This window comes from Salvelinus fontinalis, chromosome 18, assembly GCF_029448725.1.
Source record: "Salvelinus fontinalis isolate EN_2023a chromosome 18, ASM2944872v1, whole genome shotgun sequence".
Classification (NCBI taxonomy): Eukaryota; Metazoa; Chordata; class Actinopteri; order Salmoniformes; family Salmonidae; genus Salvelinus; species Salvelinus fontinalis.
This window is the reverse complement of record NC_074682.1, coordinates 27,056,938-27,072,482: the sequence shown is the minus strand read 5'-3', so window position 1 is coordinate 27,072,482 and position 15,545 is coordinate 27,056,938. Positions and strand designations below refer to the sequence as shown.

General features: G+C 46.2%; 1 protein-coding gene across 12 annotated transcripts in view; it reads right to left on the bottom strand.

Moving 5' to 3' along the window:
- Positions 1-7,012: 7,012 nt before the first annotated feature.
- LOC129815233 (ERC protein 2-like) overlaps positions 7,013-15,545 on the bottom strand; it is a 96,383-nt gene continuing 87,850 nt past the window's right edge. For all 12 annotated transcript variants that reach the window (XM_055868825.1, XM_055868830.1, XM_055868834.1 and 9 more), the window contains 3 exons: positions 14,633-14,703; positions 14,181-14,381; positions 7,013-13,763 (listed from right to left, as the gene is read on the bottom strand). In XM_055868825.1, the coding sequence (XP_055724800.1) occupies positions 14,677-14,703 (27 nt within the window). In that variant the 3' untranslated portion in view covers positions 7,013-13,763; positions 14,181-14,381; positions 14,633-14,676. The remainder of the gene's footprint in view (positions 13,764-14,180; positions 14,382-14,632; positions 14,704-15,545) is intronic.

Genomic DNA, 15,545 nt, shown 5'->3' with positions numbered 1-15,545 from the left:
CCCACTGGTGGTTCGCCTGTCGATGATACCTGGAGGTGGTCTTGAGAAGAGCAGACCGAGCGCTCTTCCAGGTACACCGACAGCAGAGGACGAACATCTGGGCCGAGGGTATGTTGACCTCACCTCTTCCTCCTGCTCCAGGAAGAGCGGGGGCTGAAAACCCACAGAGCACTCGAAAGGCGAGAGCCCATTGGTCGAGCAGGGAAGGGTGTTCCGACAGTACTCCACCCACACGAGTTGCTGGCTCCAGGTGGTGGGGTTGGTCGAGACGAGGCACCGAAGAGTCGTTTCCAGGTCCTGATTGGCACGCTCCGACTGGCCGATGACCCAATGAGTCTGCAGAACTCCTTCAAGAACCGGGATGAGAACTGAGGACCCCGGTCGGAAACCATGTCCACCGGAAGTCCATGGATCCAGAGGACGTGCTGCAACAGAAGGTAGCTTGAGGAGGGGAATGAAATGGGCGGCTTTGGAAAACCTGTCCACAACTGTAAGGATAGTGGTGTTGCCATTAGACGAAGGGAGACCAGTGACGAAGTCCCGGGATATCTGTGACCAGGAACGGTGAGGGACAGGAAGAGGTTGAAGGAGGCCAGCCGGAGCTTGTCAAGCAGTCTTGTTCTGAGCACAGACAGTGCAGGCGGCAACGAACTCGGAGACGTCAGGGACCATGGTGGGCCACCAAAGCATTGTCTCACAAAGGCCAGGGTCCAACGGGAGCCAGGGTGGCAGGCAAGCCTTGAGGAATGAGCCCATTCCAGTAGCGGGGAGCAGGCAGAGTCTGGGACAAACATCCGGTTAGCCGGGCTCCCCCTGGGGTCCGGCTGGGAACGCTGCGCCTCACGGACCTGGTTCTCTATTCCTCAGACGAGGGTAGCAGCCAGGCACGAGGTAGGAAAGATGGTCCGAGGGTATAGATGCGGGGCTATAGCGGCGTGAAAGCGCGTCTGGCTTAACATTCTTAGACCCCGGGCGTTAGGAGATGTAGTTGAACAACAGGGTCCATTGAGCTTGCCTGGTGTTGAGACGCTTGGTGGTGCGGAGATGTTCTAGTTTCTTGTTGTTCGTCCACACTATGAATGTAAGTTCCGCCCCCTCCGAACCAGTGTCTCCACTCCTCCAATGCCATCTTCACCGCGAGTAGTTCTCGATTCCCCACATCATGATTCTTCTCTGTGGCGTTAAGACGATGGGTCCAGGGCAGAACGCTTGGACAGGATTACAGAACGCTGTATTCGCTGCCAAAGGTGATTCTAACATGTATTGTTGCAGGGGTGTGAAATCTTATGTAAATGAGATATTTCTGCATTTCATTTTCAATCAATTTGCAAAACATGTTTTCACTTTGTCATTATGGAGTATTGTGTGTAGATGGGTGAGAGAAAAAAATATTTAATCCATTTGGAATTCAGGCTGTAAAACAACAAAATGTGGAATATGTTAATGAGTATGAATACTTTAGGAAGGTACTGTATATCTGAGTACAGTAAGTCAAGCACATCAGCATCCATTTGAACAATAATATCTTACCAAGAATAGTGACAGAGACAGGCTCACTGTGAGTCGATGGAAAGTGTGTCTCTACAGTGTAAAAATATCTCACACAGAGAAACAATGAATAACATCTCCATACTGAACTAGCCTTTCACTTAACAGATTGTCAGCAAGTTTCCTTTAACTGAAATAGTTAAAATAGCAAAACTACTGCAAAACTAACGTGTGTTGATGTTACTTTACCATCCTTAACAATGTTTTCTCACTAACCTTGAGCTTGGAGAAACAAAACAGCATCTAGAAAGAAATAAAACAAGCATGTTACTCATTCTGGGAGGAAAAAACTGTTATGGGTTTAAGATGGCACAGTGATGCCATCTGTTGGTAAATGTTTATTACTGCAACTCATGTATTTATACCGGGGTGCTTGAGATACCCGGGAGTGTCATGATGTACAGAACAAGGCTGGTTACTAGCATTAATGTCTCTGTCTCGTCATTTACCATTGGAACAAACATGGTGTCAGAAGAGGGATCACTAACCATGCTTTCCGCAAATTAGAGTAACCTGTTCTGGTTTACCAAACAATTGTTTATTTGAGTAAAATTTCGCCGGAATTGGCTTTAGCTAGAGTGAGTTTGCCAGTTAGCTTCAGTGTTGTTAGCACCGGTTAGACATGGCAGCGAACATTCCCCCTCCCGCCGTTATGAAGCTCAGCGGGGATTGGAGCACGAACTGGGATACGTTTAGAGGTGAATGGGAAGACTATGCGCTAGCAACGGGACTTCTGGAAAAGGACGAAGAGGTAGTGGCTGCCACTTTGAGGACTATAATGGGAACTGAATGCCGACACGTATACAAACACAACCTGAACCTAACAGCAGCTCAGCAAGGTAACGCTATAACTATTCTTGATGCTCTTGAACATTACTTTAAGCCAGCAAAGAACGTCATCTACGAGCGTTATGTTTTCGGTTGTTGCAAACAGGAGGACGGGGAGTCCATTGACAGCTTTGTCACTAGGTTAAGGGAAAAGGCAGCTACATGTGACTATGGTGCTTTAAGAGATGAACTGATCAGAGATAAGATTGTGCTTGGCATAACTGATGAGGGCACCCGCAGACGTTTGCTGAGAGAACGTGACCTGACGCTGGTCTTGGCAGTGGAGACATGCCGTGCAGCAGAGCTTACTGATATACGGATAAGGTCCATGGAGCTAGAAAGGCAACATATGGACAATGTCAATGCTACATTCAGGCAGCCAGTAAAGAAATTCCCCTTTGCTACACCTAATGCTAATATTACAGCCAACTCTGCAGTAGACAACCCCAATACATGCCGATATTGTGGCATTTCTCATGGACGAGGAAAAGAACACTGCCCAGCCTATGGAAAAATATGCAAATCCTGTGGTACAGCTAATCACTTCGCAAGGGTCTGCATGAAAAGCAAGAGAAAGGAGGGTAAAGTGAACTCCATTGAAACAAACCCAGATGAAGGGAACAACAGCACAGAGGATGTATATGCTAGCGAGTGCATCGGGGCAGTGAGGGCAAAAGGAAAAAAGTGGTTCGTCACTCTGCTACTTAATAATAAACCACAGCAATGCCAGATAGATTCAGGGGCCACATGCAACGTTATGAGCATTAAAGATAAAAGGAGGCTCGCGCCCAGAGACAATCTCACACAGAGTAGCACCAAGCTGAAACTGTATTCAGGCCAGTTCATGACCTCTTTAGGCCTGTTTGTGACAGAGTGTGTTTTACGTGGCCAGAAACACACCCTTGAGTTTGAAATAGTTGAGGCTAGTCAACAGCCATTACTGTCAGGTTCTACATGCGAGCGCCTTGGGCTTATTAACTTTACCATCCCAGCTGATCTTAACATTATAGATAAAGTCAAGGCTGGGCCCCTGAGCAAGGAGACACTCCTAAGCAAGTACCATGATGTCTTCAACGCCCCGGTCGAGTCAGTTCCCGGGGAAGTCCACTTTGAGTTGGACGCAGCAATCCAGCCTGTCCAGTGTGCACCCCGTAATGTACCAGTGGCCATGAAAGCAGCTACGAAGACTCAGCTTGACAAATACGAAGCAGATGGCCACATGATATCCGTCACTGAGCCTACAGACTGGATAAGTAATATGGTTATCATCAAGAAACCAGACAAGCTACGGATATGCATTGATCCTAAACACCTCAACCGGGCTCTGCGACGTTCACATTACATTATGCCCACGTTGGAGGATGTTCTTTACAAGCTCCCAAAGGCCAGAATCTTCACGCTCGTGGACGCTAGAGATGCCTTCCTGCAGTGCAAGCTCGACAAGCCCAGCAGCTACATGACCACCTTTTGGACACCCTGGGGCAGGAAGAGGTGGTTGAAGCTTCCGTTTGGTGTCTCCGTGGCTCCAGAGGTGTATCAGCGGAAGCAGCACGAGCTGTTGATGGGACTCAGTGGCGTGGAACCTATAGCAGATGACATCCTCGTAGTGGGCTGTGGGGACAGTGATGAGGAGGCAGAATGTGACCATGACGCCAAGCTGCTGGCCCTGATGGTCAGATGCAGACAGGTCAAGCTAAGGCTAAGCATAAAAAAGCTTCAGTTTAAAGTGCCAGAGGTCCGCTTTCATGGGCACATCTTGTCCTCCATCGGATTGAAGGCGGATCCTGAAAAAGTGAAGGCTGTCTTGGAAATGCCCCACCCATCTGACGTGAAGGGAGTGCAGCGCTTCGTCGGATTCGTCACTTACCTGGCCAAATTCCTACCGCGGCTCTCTGAAGTGTGTGAGCCACTAAGGAGGCTCATGGACAAGGACGCCATCTGGCATTGGCTCCCAAAACATGACGCAGCGGTGAGGGAAATAAAAAAACTGGTCACCCAGACACCTGTACTGCGTTACTACAATGTGTCAAAACCTGTCACGATTCAGAGTGACTCAAGCCAGTATGGACTTGGCTGTTGCCTCATGCAGGAGAGCCAGCCTGTGGCATTCGCCTCTAGGGCACTCACCCTAACAGAGCAGAACTATGCCCAGATAGAGAAGGAGTGCCTCAGCATTGTGTTTGCATGCCAACGCTTCCACCACTACCTGTACGGGCGTGACAATATTACCGCAGAGACAGATCACAAGCCCCTTATTGCTATATTCAGCAAGCCTCTTCTGAATGCCCCAAAACGACTGCAGAGCATGCTACTGGCCTTACAAAACTACAACCTCACGGTGGTGTATAAGCCAGGGCCAGAGATGTATGTGAGTGACACACTCAGCAGGGCTACTGCATCAGGCACTCACACACGCTCCATGCATGAACAACACGCAGTGTGCAGCTTACAAAGAGAGCAAGTCGATGTTGAACACATCAACCAGGCTGATTACCTCAATGTTACGGACCAGCGCCTTATACAAATCAGACAGCACACAGACAGGGACGGACAACTCCAGGCATTGAGGTCTGTGATTATGATGGGCTGGCCCGACTGCAAGGAAGAAACTGCTTTAGCCGTCAGAGAATATTGGCAAGTCAAAGAGGAGCTCAGTGTTCAAAATGGAGTAATATTCATGTGTCAGAGAGTCGTTATTCCCCGGTCTCTGCGCCATGAGATGTTGGCGCGTGTGCACTCAAGTCACATAGGAGGTGAGGCCTGTTACAGACAAGCACGTGACACACTGTATTGGCCAGGAATGCAGAGTGAAATCAAAGACTATGTCAGTAAATGCACAATCTGCAATGAATACGCCATTGAACAACAGAGAGAGACGATGATGTCCCACGAGCTACCGATGCGCCCCTGGCAGATAGTAAGTTTAGATCTCTTCCAGCACAGTGGCAAAGACTTTCTGCTGGTAGTTGATCATTATTCAGACTTTTGGGAGATTGACCTCCTCCCCGACCTCTCAGCAGAGACAACGATCAAACGCTGCAAGGCTCAGTTTGCCCGCTATGGCCAGCCAGATAGGGTAATTTCAGACAATGGACCCCAATTCTCCGGTGTTGAGTTCCGAAAATTTGCTGCAGGATGGGAATTTGAGCACGTCACTTCATCACCACGATACCCAAAAGCTAATGGGAAGGCGGAGTCCGCAGTAAAAATCGCAAAGAACCTCTGCAAAAAGGCTCTGCGAGAGGGCCAAGATGCCTAGAAAGCAATCCTGCAGTGGCGCAATACCCCGACAGAAGGCATGGATAGCAGCCCGGCCCAGCGCCTCATGGCACGGCGCTTAAAAGCAGCTCTGCCAGTAGCCAACACTCTCCTGGAGCCCTGTGTGGTGACTGACGTGCTGGTGAAGCTACGTCACAGAAGACAGGTCTCCAAGTTCATCTACGACAAATCAGCAAAAGACTTACCTGAGCTCAGGGTGGGTGAAACGGTGCGAATGAAGCCACTACCAGGGGACTGGACGGGCCTCTGGAGACTCGGATCCTGTGTACAGAAAGTGGCACCACGCTCCTACTTGGTCGAAGTGAATGGATCACTGTACCGTCGCAACAGGGTTGACCTTCGGATTGCTGAGCCAGCACCTACTCAGAACCCTGATGGTCAAAGGGGTCGCATGACAAAAGACGGAACTCCAGCAATGGGGCCTGAGGCACTGGGCGAAGAGCCAGGTGATCACAGGTCAAGTCACATGGGGCCTGAGGCACTTGGCGAAGAGCCAGGTGATCACAGGTCGACTGCTCCCTCGCCCATCAATACTCCTCTTAGACAGTCAGGTGACACGCCTGTGCGGGAACCCGCAGTCCTCGCAGACAAGCCCCCTGTCTTTTCACGTTTGTCTCAGCCACCAAAAAGACTTAATCTGTAGGTTTCCCATCAGGGTTGACAGAAAGAGATTAAAAGAAAAAAAAAGAAAAAGTAAAGAGACTATCAAAATGTGTTAAATTGTTATCTGAGAAAAAACTTAAAAAAAAAAAAAACTAAACTGTTCATGTTGGAAATTATTATTAGGTTTGTTTTGTTAATGAATTGACACCTCCTGTCCTATTTTATTAAAGGGAAGATGTTATGGGTTTAAGATGGCACAGTGATGCCATCTGTTGGTAAATGTTTATTACTGCAACTCATGTATTTATACCGGGGTGCTTGAGATAAAAACTATCCTTCAAATGTCTTTGTGTGTCCTCTGTTTATATTCACATTGCATTCATACAGATACAGTACATTGGTAAATGGAGACTGTTCATTAGCAGTAACAACTCAATCACACAGTACATAATGACTTCCATTACACAGGCTGGTGTATCTTGAAGCAAACTATACATGTGATGTAACATAAAGTTGTGTTGTTAGAGAATATATGAAATATAACACTTACAGTGGAAGAAGACTACTGAAAACAGGAGACCAGCGCTGGGGTTGATCAACTCCATTTTACAGAGACCATCTGTGTCTGGTGGGCAGACTGATGAACTGTGTCGTTAAACAGTCATCATAAGGAAGTGTTCAGTCACCACAGGAAAACCACATGAGCAGGTTTAAAACAATATGTTCTAAGTACAGAGACCAGCCTACACACAAGTCAGAAAGTCACCTTTATTGAATGTATATAAACAAGCTGGCCAACACTCAATAGTAATATTCTGATACAGCACATACAATAGAAATGTCTGGGGCACTGGAGACAGCCTCCTAAAAACACCAAACATGACACACAGTATCCATTCTGAACACAACTCTCTCTCTCTCTCTGCCATAGAGGGTTTCACCCCTCTCTCTCTCTCTCTCTCTCTCTCTCTCTCTCTCTCTACCTGCAATATGAGGTTTTGCAACCCTCTCTCTCTCTCCCTGCAATATGAGGTTTTGCAACCCTCTCTCTCTCTCTCTCTCTCTCTCTCTCTCTCTCTCTCTCTCTCTCTCTCTCTCTCTCTCTCTCTCTCTCTCTCTCTCTCTTTCTTTCTACCTGCAATATAAGGTTTTGCAACCCTCCCTCTATCTTTGACTCTTGCACTCACACGTGCGAACAAGCAAAAACATATACAGTACACAGACACGTACAAACCCACACACACACTTTATCACACACATTCACACAAACACACTTCATCATTTCTCTCACACACATACACACACACACACAATCTTTCTCACAGATTTACTCCTGCAACACCACAAAAACATGCTTCCTCTTTCATAACACTGCACACGCTGCCTACTAGGGGGACAGGACAAGTGAGGAGACACACCACTCTCAAACACAACATCACACCGTCACCATGCAAATGCACTTCATGTATGACGACTGGAGCACCATGGGAAATAAGCCCAGGTTCACACAAGTAATGACTCAACATGCTGGATACACATTTAACTTGTTCCTAAATCCTTACTGTACAGAACACATTTACTTATACACGTAGTACAGTCCCAAACTGACATATTCAATAAGCCGAACTGAAAAAAAAGTCTAACTTAAAGATTTGAATCCACAATATGGGAAAACAGCTCCACCGCCGTTATTGTTTTTGTTTTGTTAACAAAGAAGAGGTGGGGAGCGTCACGCGTCAAGGTAAAAAACAAAGGTTGATATGCTGCTGTTCTATCACGCGTGCAATGATGTCAGAAAAAAAACAAACAGTGTTGCACTAACTACTTTGTTGTTGTAATATCCCAAACAGACCTGGCAGTTTCACCATTACGGATTCCAGCTTTAAATCTACAAAAGTAAAAACCCCAAAAATAACAAAAACGTTTCTGCCATTGATCACAGTGTTTTGTTTGATCCAATGGTTTGCATTTTCAACATCATACCATAAATCAAATGCAACTTGTACAAGACAAAGAAGGTGAATCTGTCCGCCTGTATTAGGCTTCTCATACTCCTATTCGAATCAGAAGCCCTTTTACTCCCTTGATCGCTATTGGTGAAGTCTGTTGTCTTTAACTCCTGGGTCATGTTCATTAGCCGCCAAACGGAAGAAAAATCTAGTGAAACAGGGAAGGACTACCTGGACTTGTCCAATTTCATTTTATTAACATTTATTTAACTAGGCAAGTGAGTTAAGAACAAATTCTTATTTTCAATGACGGTCTAGGAACAGTGGGTTAACTGCCTTGTTCAGAACAACAGATTTTTACCTTGTCAGCTCAGGGATTTGATCTTGCAACCTTTCGGTTACTAGTCCAATGCTCTAACCACTAGGCTACCTGCCACCCTAATAAGAAACATTAATTCTCATTTTGCGTTGCAAAGCGTTTTAAAACATTGCATACACTAATGAACACAACCCTGGAGTATGTTAACTGATAGGCCACTGATGACTGCACATCAAGATCTCTGCATAGAAGACAGGAAAATATCCCCAGACTATCACTCTCAGTTGGCACATCACGTAAAAATTTGCATGCATGGGCACAAATGAAGTGTTCAACGTTTTCTACCATGTTCTATTTACCAAGTGCTGTACAGTCACTTATCATGGTAGGAGAACCCATGCTTTATCTATTCAGTAGTAAAGGACCTGAAAATGGGCGATTCTGAATCCGTTCCCCCTGATGGCTACGTTCAAAATATCCAGGTTAAGACAAGAAGATTCTAATATCCCATAACTCTTTGCACCAATACTCAACAAGGGACCCGCTTCCGCATTCGGAATGACTGGGAGTGAATGGTAGCAACACAGAAAGTTTGCCATCAAAGTGAAAAATAAACACAACTGTAATGAATTTCAGCTAACTACTCCTTGAATACATAGCATAACTGCTTTACTGTCATTCTATTCATTTAGACTTTATTACTGGACTTCCTGACCGCTGGTCATGTTTCAATGCTAATCTGGAATCCAGCAACATCGCTGGTGCCATTAATTTTTTATTTTTGAATGTTTCCACATGGAATTATTACATTGTCTTAACCTTCCCACCTTCAACAAAGCCTGATGGTAAAGTGAGAGGTTTTTAACTCCACTGTCCATGTGCTTTTCCATCTCTGACATTGTAAACACAACATCCACACACCGTCTTTTTTTCAATTTGATTTCATCGGAACTTGTAATTCTTGGGCAATGAGAGGATGAGTTGTGAGATTCATGTCCTGGCTGAATTCTATGTTGAAGCTGACAGACAAATGGATACAGAGGTGACGTTGGTAAGTGGATCACTTTTTGTATGGTACCCACACACACACACACACACACACACACACACACACACACACACACACACACACACACACACACACACACACACACACACACACACACACACACACACACACACACACACACACACACACCATGGAGGGGGGTTAGTGGTAGTAGTGATGGATGGGGGTTAGTGGTAGTAGTGATGGAGGAGGGTTAGTGGTGGTAGTGATGGAGGAGGGTTAGTGGTGGTAGTGATGGAGGGGGGTTAGTGGTAGTAGTGATGGAGGAGGGTTAGTGGTAGTAGTGATGGAGGAGGGTTAGTGGTGGTAGTGATGGAGGAGGGTTAGTGGTGGTAGTGATGGAGGAGGGTTAGTGGTGGTAATGATGGAGGGGGGTTAGTGGTGGTAGTGATGGAGGAGGGTTAGTGGTGGTAATGATGGAGGGGGGTTAGTGGTGGTAGTGATGGAGGGGGGTTAGTGGTGGTAGTGATGGAGGGGGGTTAGTGGTGGTAGTGATGGAGGAGGGTTAGTGGTGGTAGTGATGGAGGAGGGTTAGTGGTGGTAATGATGGAGGGGGGTTAGTGGTGGTAGTGATGGAGGGGGGTTAGTGGTGGTAGTGATGGAGGGGGGTTAGTGGTGGTAGTGATGGAGGAGGGTTAGTGGTGGTAGTGATGGAGGGGGGTTAGTGATGGTAGTGATGGAGGAGGGTTAGTAGTGATGGAGGGGGGTTAGTGGTAGTAGTGATGGAGGAGGGTTAGTGGTGGTAGTGATGGAGGAGGGTTAGTGGTGGTAATGATGGAGGGGGGTTAGTGGTAGTAGTGATGGAGGAGGGTTAGTGGTAGTAGTGATGGAGGAGGGTTAGTGGTAGTAGTGATGGAGGAGGGTTAGTGGTAGTAGTGATGGAGGGGGGTTAGTGGTGGTAGTGATGGAGGAGGGTTAGTGGTGGTAGTGATGGAGGAGGGTTAGTGGTAGTAGTGATGGAGGAGGGTTAGTGGTGGTAGTGATGGAGGGGGGTTAGTGGTGGTAGTGATGGAGGAGGGTTAGTGGTAGTAGTGATGGAGGAGGGTTAGTGGTAGTAGTGATGGAGGAGGGTTAGTGGTAGTAGTGATGGAGGGGGGTTAGTGGTAGTAGTGATGGAGGAGGGTTAGTGGTAGTAGTGATGGAGGGGGGTTAGTGATGGTAGTGATGGAGGGGGGTTAGTGGTGGTAGTGATGGAGGAGGGTTAGTGGTGGTAGTGATGGAGGAGGGTTAGTGGTAGTAGTGATGGTTGAGGGTTAGTGGTGGTAGTGATGGAGGGGGGTTAGTGGTGGTAGTGATGGAGGAGGGTTAGTGGTGGTAGTGATGGAGGAGGGTTAGTGGTGGTAGTGATGGAGGAGGGTTAGTAGTGATGGAGGGGGGTTAGTGGTAGTAGTGATGGTTGAGGGTTAGTGGTGGTAGTGATGGAGGGGGGTTAGTGGTGGTAGTGATGGAGGAGGGTTAGTGGTGGTAGTGATGGAGGAGGGTTAGTAGTGATGGAGGGGGGTTAGTGGTAGTAGTGATGGAGGGGGGTTAGTGGTGGTAGTGATGGAGGAGGGTTAGTGGTGGTAGTGATGGAGGGGGGTTAGTGGTGGTAGTGATGGAGGAGGGTTAGTGGTAGTAGTGATGGAGGGGGGTTAGTGGTGGTAGTGATGGGGGGGGGGTTAGTGGTAGTAGTGATGGAGGAGGGTTAGTGGTGGTAGTGATGGAGGGGGGTTAGTGGTGGTAGTGATGGAGGAGGGTTAGTGGTGGTAGTGATGGAGGAGGGTTAGTGGTGGTAGTGATGGAGGGGGAGGGTTTTGCCAATAGAAGGGTTTTTGTTGTTCTCTACACACTCAACTGTCATGTATGTCACCACATCGGGATACACTGGGACAATGACATTGACAACAAACAAACACACACCACTGAGACTGGATAAAGCATCTGCAATGACGGAGTCACTCCAACCCTCCACTTTAACAATGGTAGTGATAGTCCTCACTGCCAAGTACAAGTTTCAGAAGTACTGATCCTATAGTGAGTGTGTGTGTCTCAAAAAATATTTCTCACGCTGTAGCAGGAATGTAAGATCTCTTCTAAATGAGAATGAAATAGTCTTCTTTCCTTTGGAATCTGTCTCAAGGTTTCTTGAGAGCCAGTCTGTTTTCATACAGGGAATGTTGAGTGCTGTATTTTTTCTTGTAATGTACACAACAGAGGAAAGTCACAAACGTTACTCCACACACTAAATACGTTTTAAAAATCCTTAGGCCAGTTAAAAAATTAAAAGAACATGTATTTTTATCCTCATTCTTTTTTTTCCTGGCACAATATTCTGACCACATAGACATGTAGACTATAGATCTCTTTCTATATATATCTATAATATGTATATAATATGAACGAGGCACAAGGCCACCTTGTTGAGAAGAACAAAAACGAGTCACTAGGCTTGGGTTTGGGTTAGCACAGACTATGACTGCTGAAAGAGAAGAAGAGAGGATGAGAAAAGAGGTCATGAAGAAGAGGAGGGAGTAGGGAGACGATGAGCCGGAGAAAGGGCTATAAAGGTATGGCAGGAAATCTCATACACCTGGGTGTCCATGGATGCCATTACACATATAAAATCTCTCCAGCTGATCTTACGTACAATACAGTCTTCTACAGTTCATAAGCAAGCCAGGTTATGGGATCAACATCCCTATTTAGTGACATGGTTGCACAACATCCAATGGCCGTGTCCCTTGGCTGTGTCTCTGGTTGAACATCATGTTGTGAGCACCAGTGATCTAAAAGCACCATTAGAAGTATCCCTGAAACAGGGGAGGAGAAGGTGCATATAATCATGTAATCTGATTGGTGTATGTTCTGAAAATACCATTCTGATTGGTACTGGTTTAAGACATCTACATGCTTTTGATTGGTGCCCTTGACTCATGACTGGATAAAAGCTGCATAACTAGTTCTGATATCTGCATAGATTGGAGTTTTAACTGTGACATCAACTGAGGTAACAGGATAGATACACAGTTGGAAGCCCCAAGCCCAAAGGCCCAGTAAACCCCTGGTACATGGCCATACCCATAAGGCCATGCCAGACTGCACATTAACGGCACAAGCAAACCTTCAGTACTACAGGCAAGGCCAGTGGCTGCTCATTGGTCAGATAAGAGCTGTAGTTGTACCTATTGGTCTGATAAGAGCTTTAGTGGGTGCCCATTGGTCAGATAAGCGCTGTAGTGGCTGCCCATTTGTCCAATAACAGCTATAGCGGCTGCCTATTGGTCAGATAATAGCACTAGCGGCTGCCTATTGGTCAGATAATAGCACTAGTGGCTGCCTATTGGTCAGATAATAGCACTAGTGGCTGCCTATTGGTCAGATAATAGCACTAGTGGCTGCCTATTGGTCAGATAATAGCACTAGTGGCTGCCTATTGGTCAGATAATAGCACTAGTGGCTGCCTATTGGTCAGATAATAGCACTAGTGGCTGCCTATTGGTTCCTCTTCCTTGTTCTGATGCACTTAACACAAAACACTTATAGCCATAGTCAAGTACTGCAGATGAAACACACTCAAGAAAAGGTAAATAGAAGATAAAAGTAAGTAGCACAACAATTTAAAAGTAATCTAAAGCTGTACCTGTATGGCACTTCATAACATATGTGGGAAGAGAGCAGGCTATCTCTGAAAAAGAAAACTACAAAAAACTACATATGAGTAAAATAAGCACTGTGAAGACTGTCAGTAAATAGGGAGGAGACTGACAGGCAGGGGAGCCAATCAGAACCAGCCGGGGATGAACAGGGCAGGGCAAATCAGGTAAACAGCGCAGCTCAGGTAAGCAAGGTGGAGTTAGGAGAGTGAACCAATTAGACACAGGTTGGTGAGAATGGGGGGGTGGGGGGGGGGGGGGCAACAGGTGAGCTGAGCAGCTTGACAACTGGGCCAGAGTGGCTGTGTGAGTTTGGCTGTGTGAGCAGGACCACGGAGCTGAGACCAGACAGCTCATCTGTCTGTCTGTCTCTGTTTGTCTGAGGGGGACCCAGTCTGTCCAACCGAGTTTAACTTTACAGAAAGCACCTCTGTGTCTGTGTAGGGCCACTCATCCTCCACAGAGTCACTCTCAAAGAGCTGGCCAGTTTCTTTAATGTCTGTACAGTGCTCTTCACATGATGGCTCCTCAGTCATCTGTAAAAATACACATAATGGTGTAATTAACACTACAGCCGTTCCTGTCCATTTACAGTGATTGTCGAATGAACACTAAACAATAACTCACAGTGCTTAATTCTATGTCTATCAATCAATATAATACCAATCCATCAAATGTATTTATATAGCCCTTCTTACATCAGCTGATATCTCAAAGTGCTGTACAGACCTCCGGTAAGGGGACTAGGATTGCAAAATTCAGGTATCTTTCCCAACATTCCCAGGTTTTCCTGAAAGCCCAGTTGGAATATTCCTGGAATTAAGAGGGAATAATCAGGAAATCCAGGAATCTTCCAACCGGGATTTCTGGAAACCCAGGGGATTCTTTCCAAAAGTTACCCCTAAAGGGGACCCTGCAAATCAAGTGTTACTGAATCTAGAAATAAGTTTTACCTGCTCAACTATCAGTCTCCTCGTCTGGCCTTCCCACCTGCTTCATCCGTCCTCCTCTTCATCATCTTCCTCATCCTCAGTAAAAAATAAAGGCCCCATTTTGAAGTGTGGATTGTGTGGCGGTAAAAAATGTTTGGTCAGGTAGTCAATGTGTTTCAGCATCATGGCATGGCTGTGCTCCTCCAATAGTGACTGAATCATCTAGGATCCAGAGAGATGAACGGAGAGAGAGAGCGAGAAACGTGGCGAGGGAGGCAGGCAGGGTTGGGAGGGAGAGAGAGAGAGGGAGGGAGAGAGGGAGGGAGGGAAACAGGAAGAGAGAGCGAGAGAGTTACTCATCAGTCAGCTAAACAAATAAATCCACAGCACACAGAGATTTGGAACAGAACTGAAGAGAAAACAGGAAGTGAAAGCGAAAAGGTACGAAAAAGCAGTGTTTCAAAACATCTCACCCCTCAGAACAACATCAGAGCTTTTGTTGTCATCATTGGCACGATCATGCCCAAATGCCCTCCTCGTCATCCTATTGGTGACAGTGTTATAGGTCGGCAGAAAAAGTTAGCAGGAAGTGAAGAAAGGGTTAACAAGAGTTAGCATAGGTCAAAGGTCATTATATGACAGCATGTCATGAGTAGGTAAATATGCAGGAGAGAAATGATTGAAAGCACTATATTAAGAGTCATGATAATGTTACACTGTATACAGGATTATATAGGATTAATATAGAGAAGAGCAAAGGCATAAAGGCATTGTAAGTTTGGTTTTTGCTTGTCAATCCAATCTGCATTGCATAGGTTAATTAAAGGCCCACTCTGTAATATTTACAGACAGTATTGGTTGAATGGGTTAACAGTGGTCAGCTTGATCCAGGCATGAATGTTGAGCAAAGCTGAGAATAAACATTGGGTCTATTTTGACCTCACACCAGGAAGGCCCTGCAGTAGAGTGGTCATAGGGCCCTGGTCAACAGTAATGCACTATAGGGAATAGGGTACCATTTGAGACACAGCCTTAGAGTTAATCTAAACGTAGATTTAAACGCACAATGCAACAGTCTAGCCATTCGACCACCACACCACAACAAGGATAGGAAACAGAGGGGCAGCCTGCTTTTTGTCTAATAGCGTTCGCAAAAACATCTGTAATTGCAAAAACATAATGGCAATGCAATTCATTCTGAGTAAATACGAGAATATGGTTTGGAATAAGTAAATTATGTGCACCACTTTAGTAGCTACAAAGAGTTAAAGCCTTACAATCAGAGTTCTGGGCCCATAGTCATAAAACATCAGTTTTGCCTTTTAGATCATATGATGATATGGACAGGGGGGACTTGATCCTAGATCAGCACTGCTGATCTGAGAT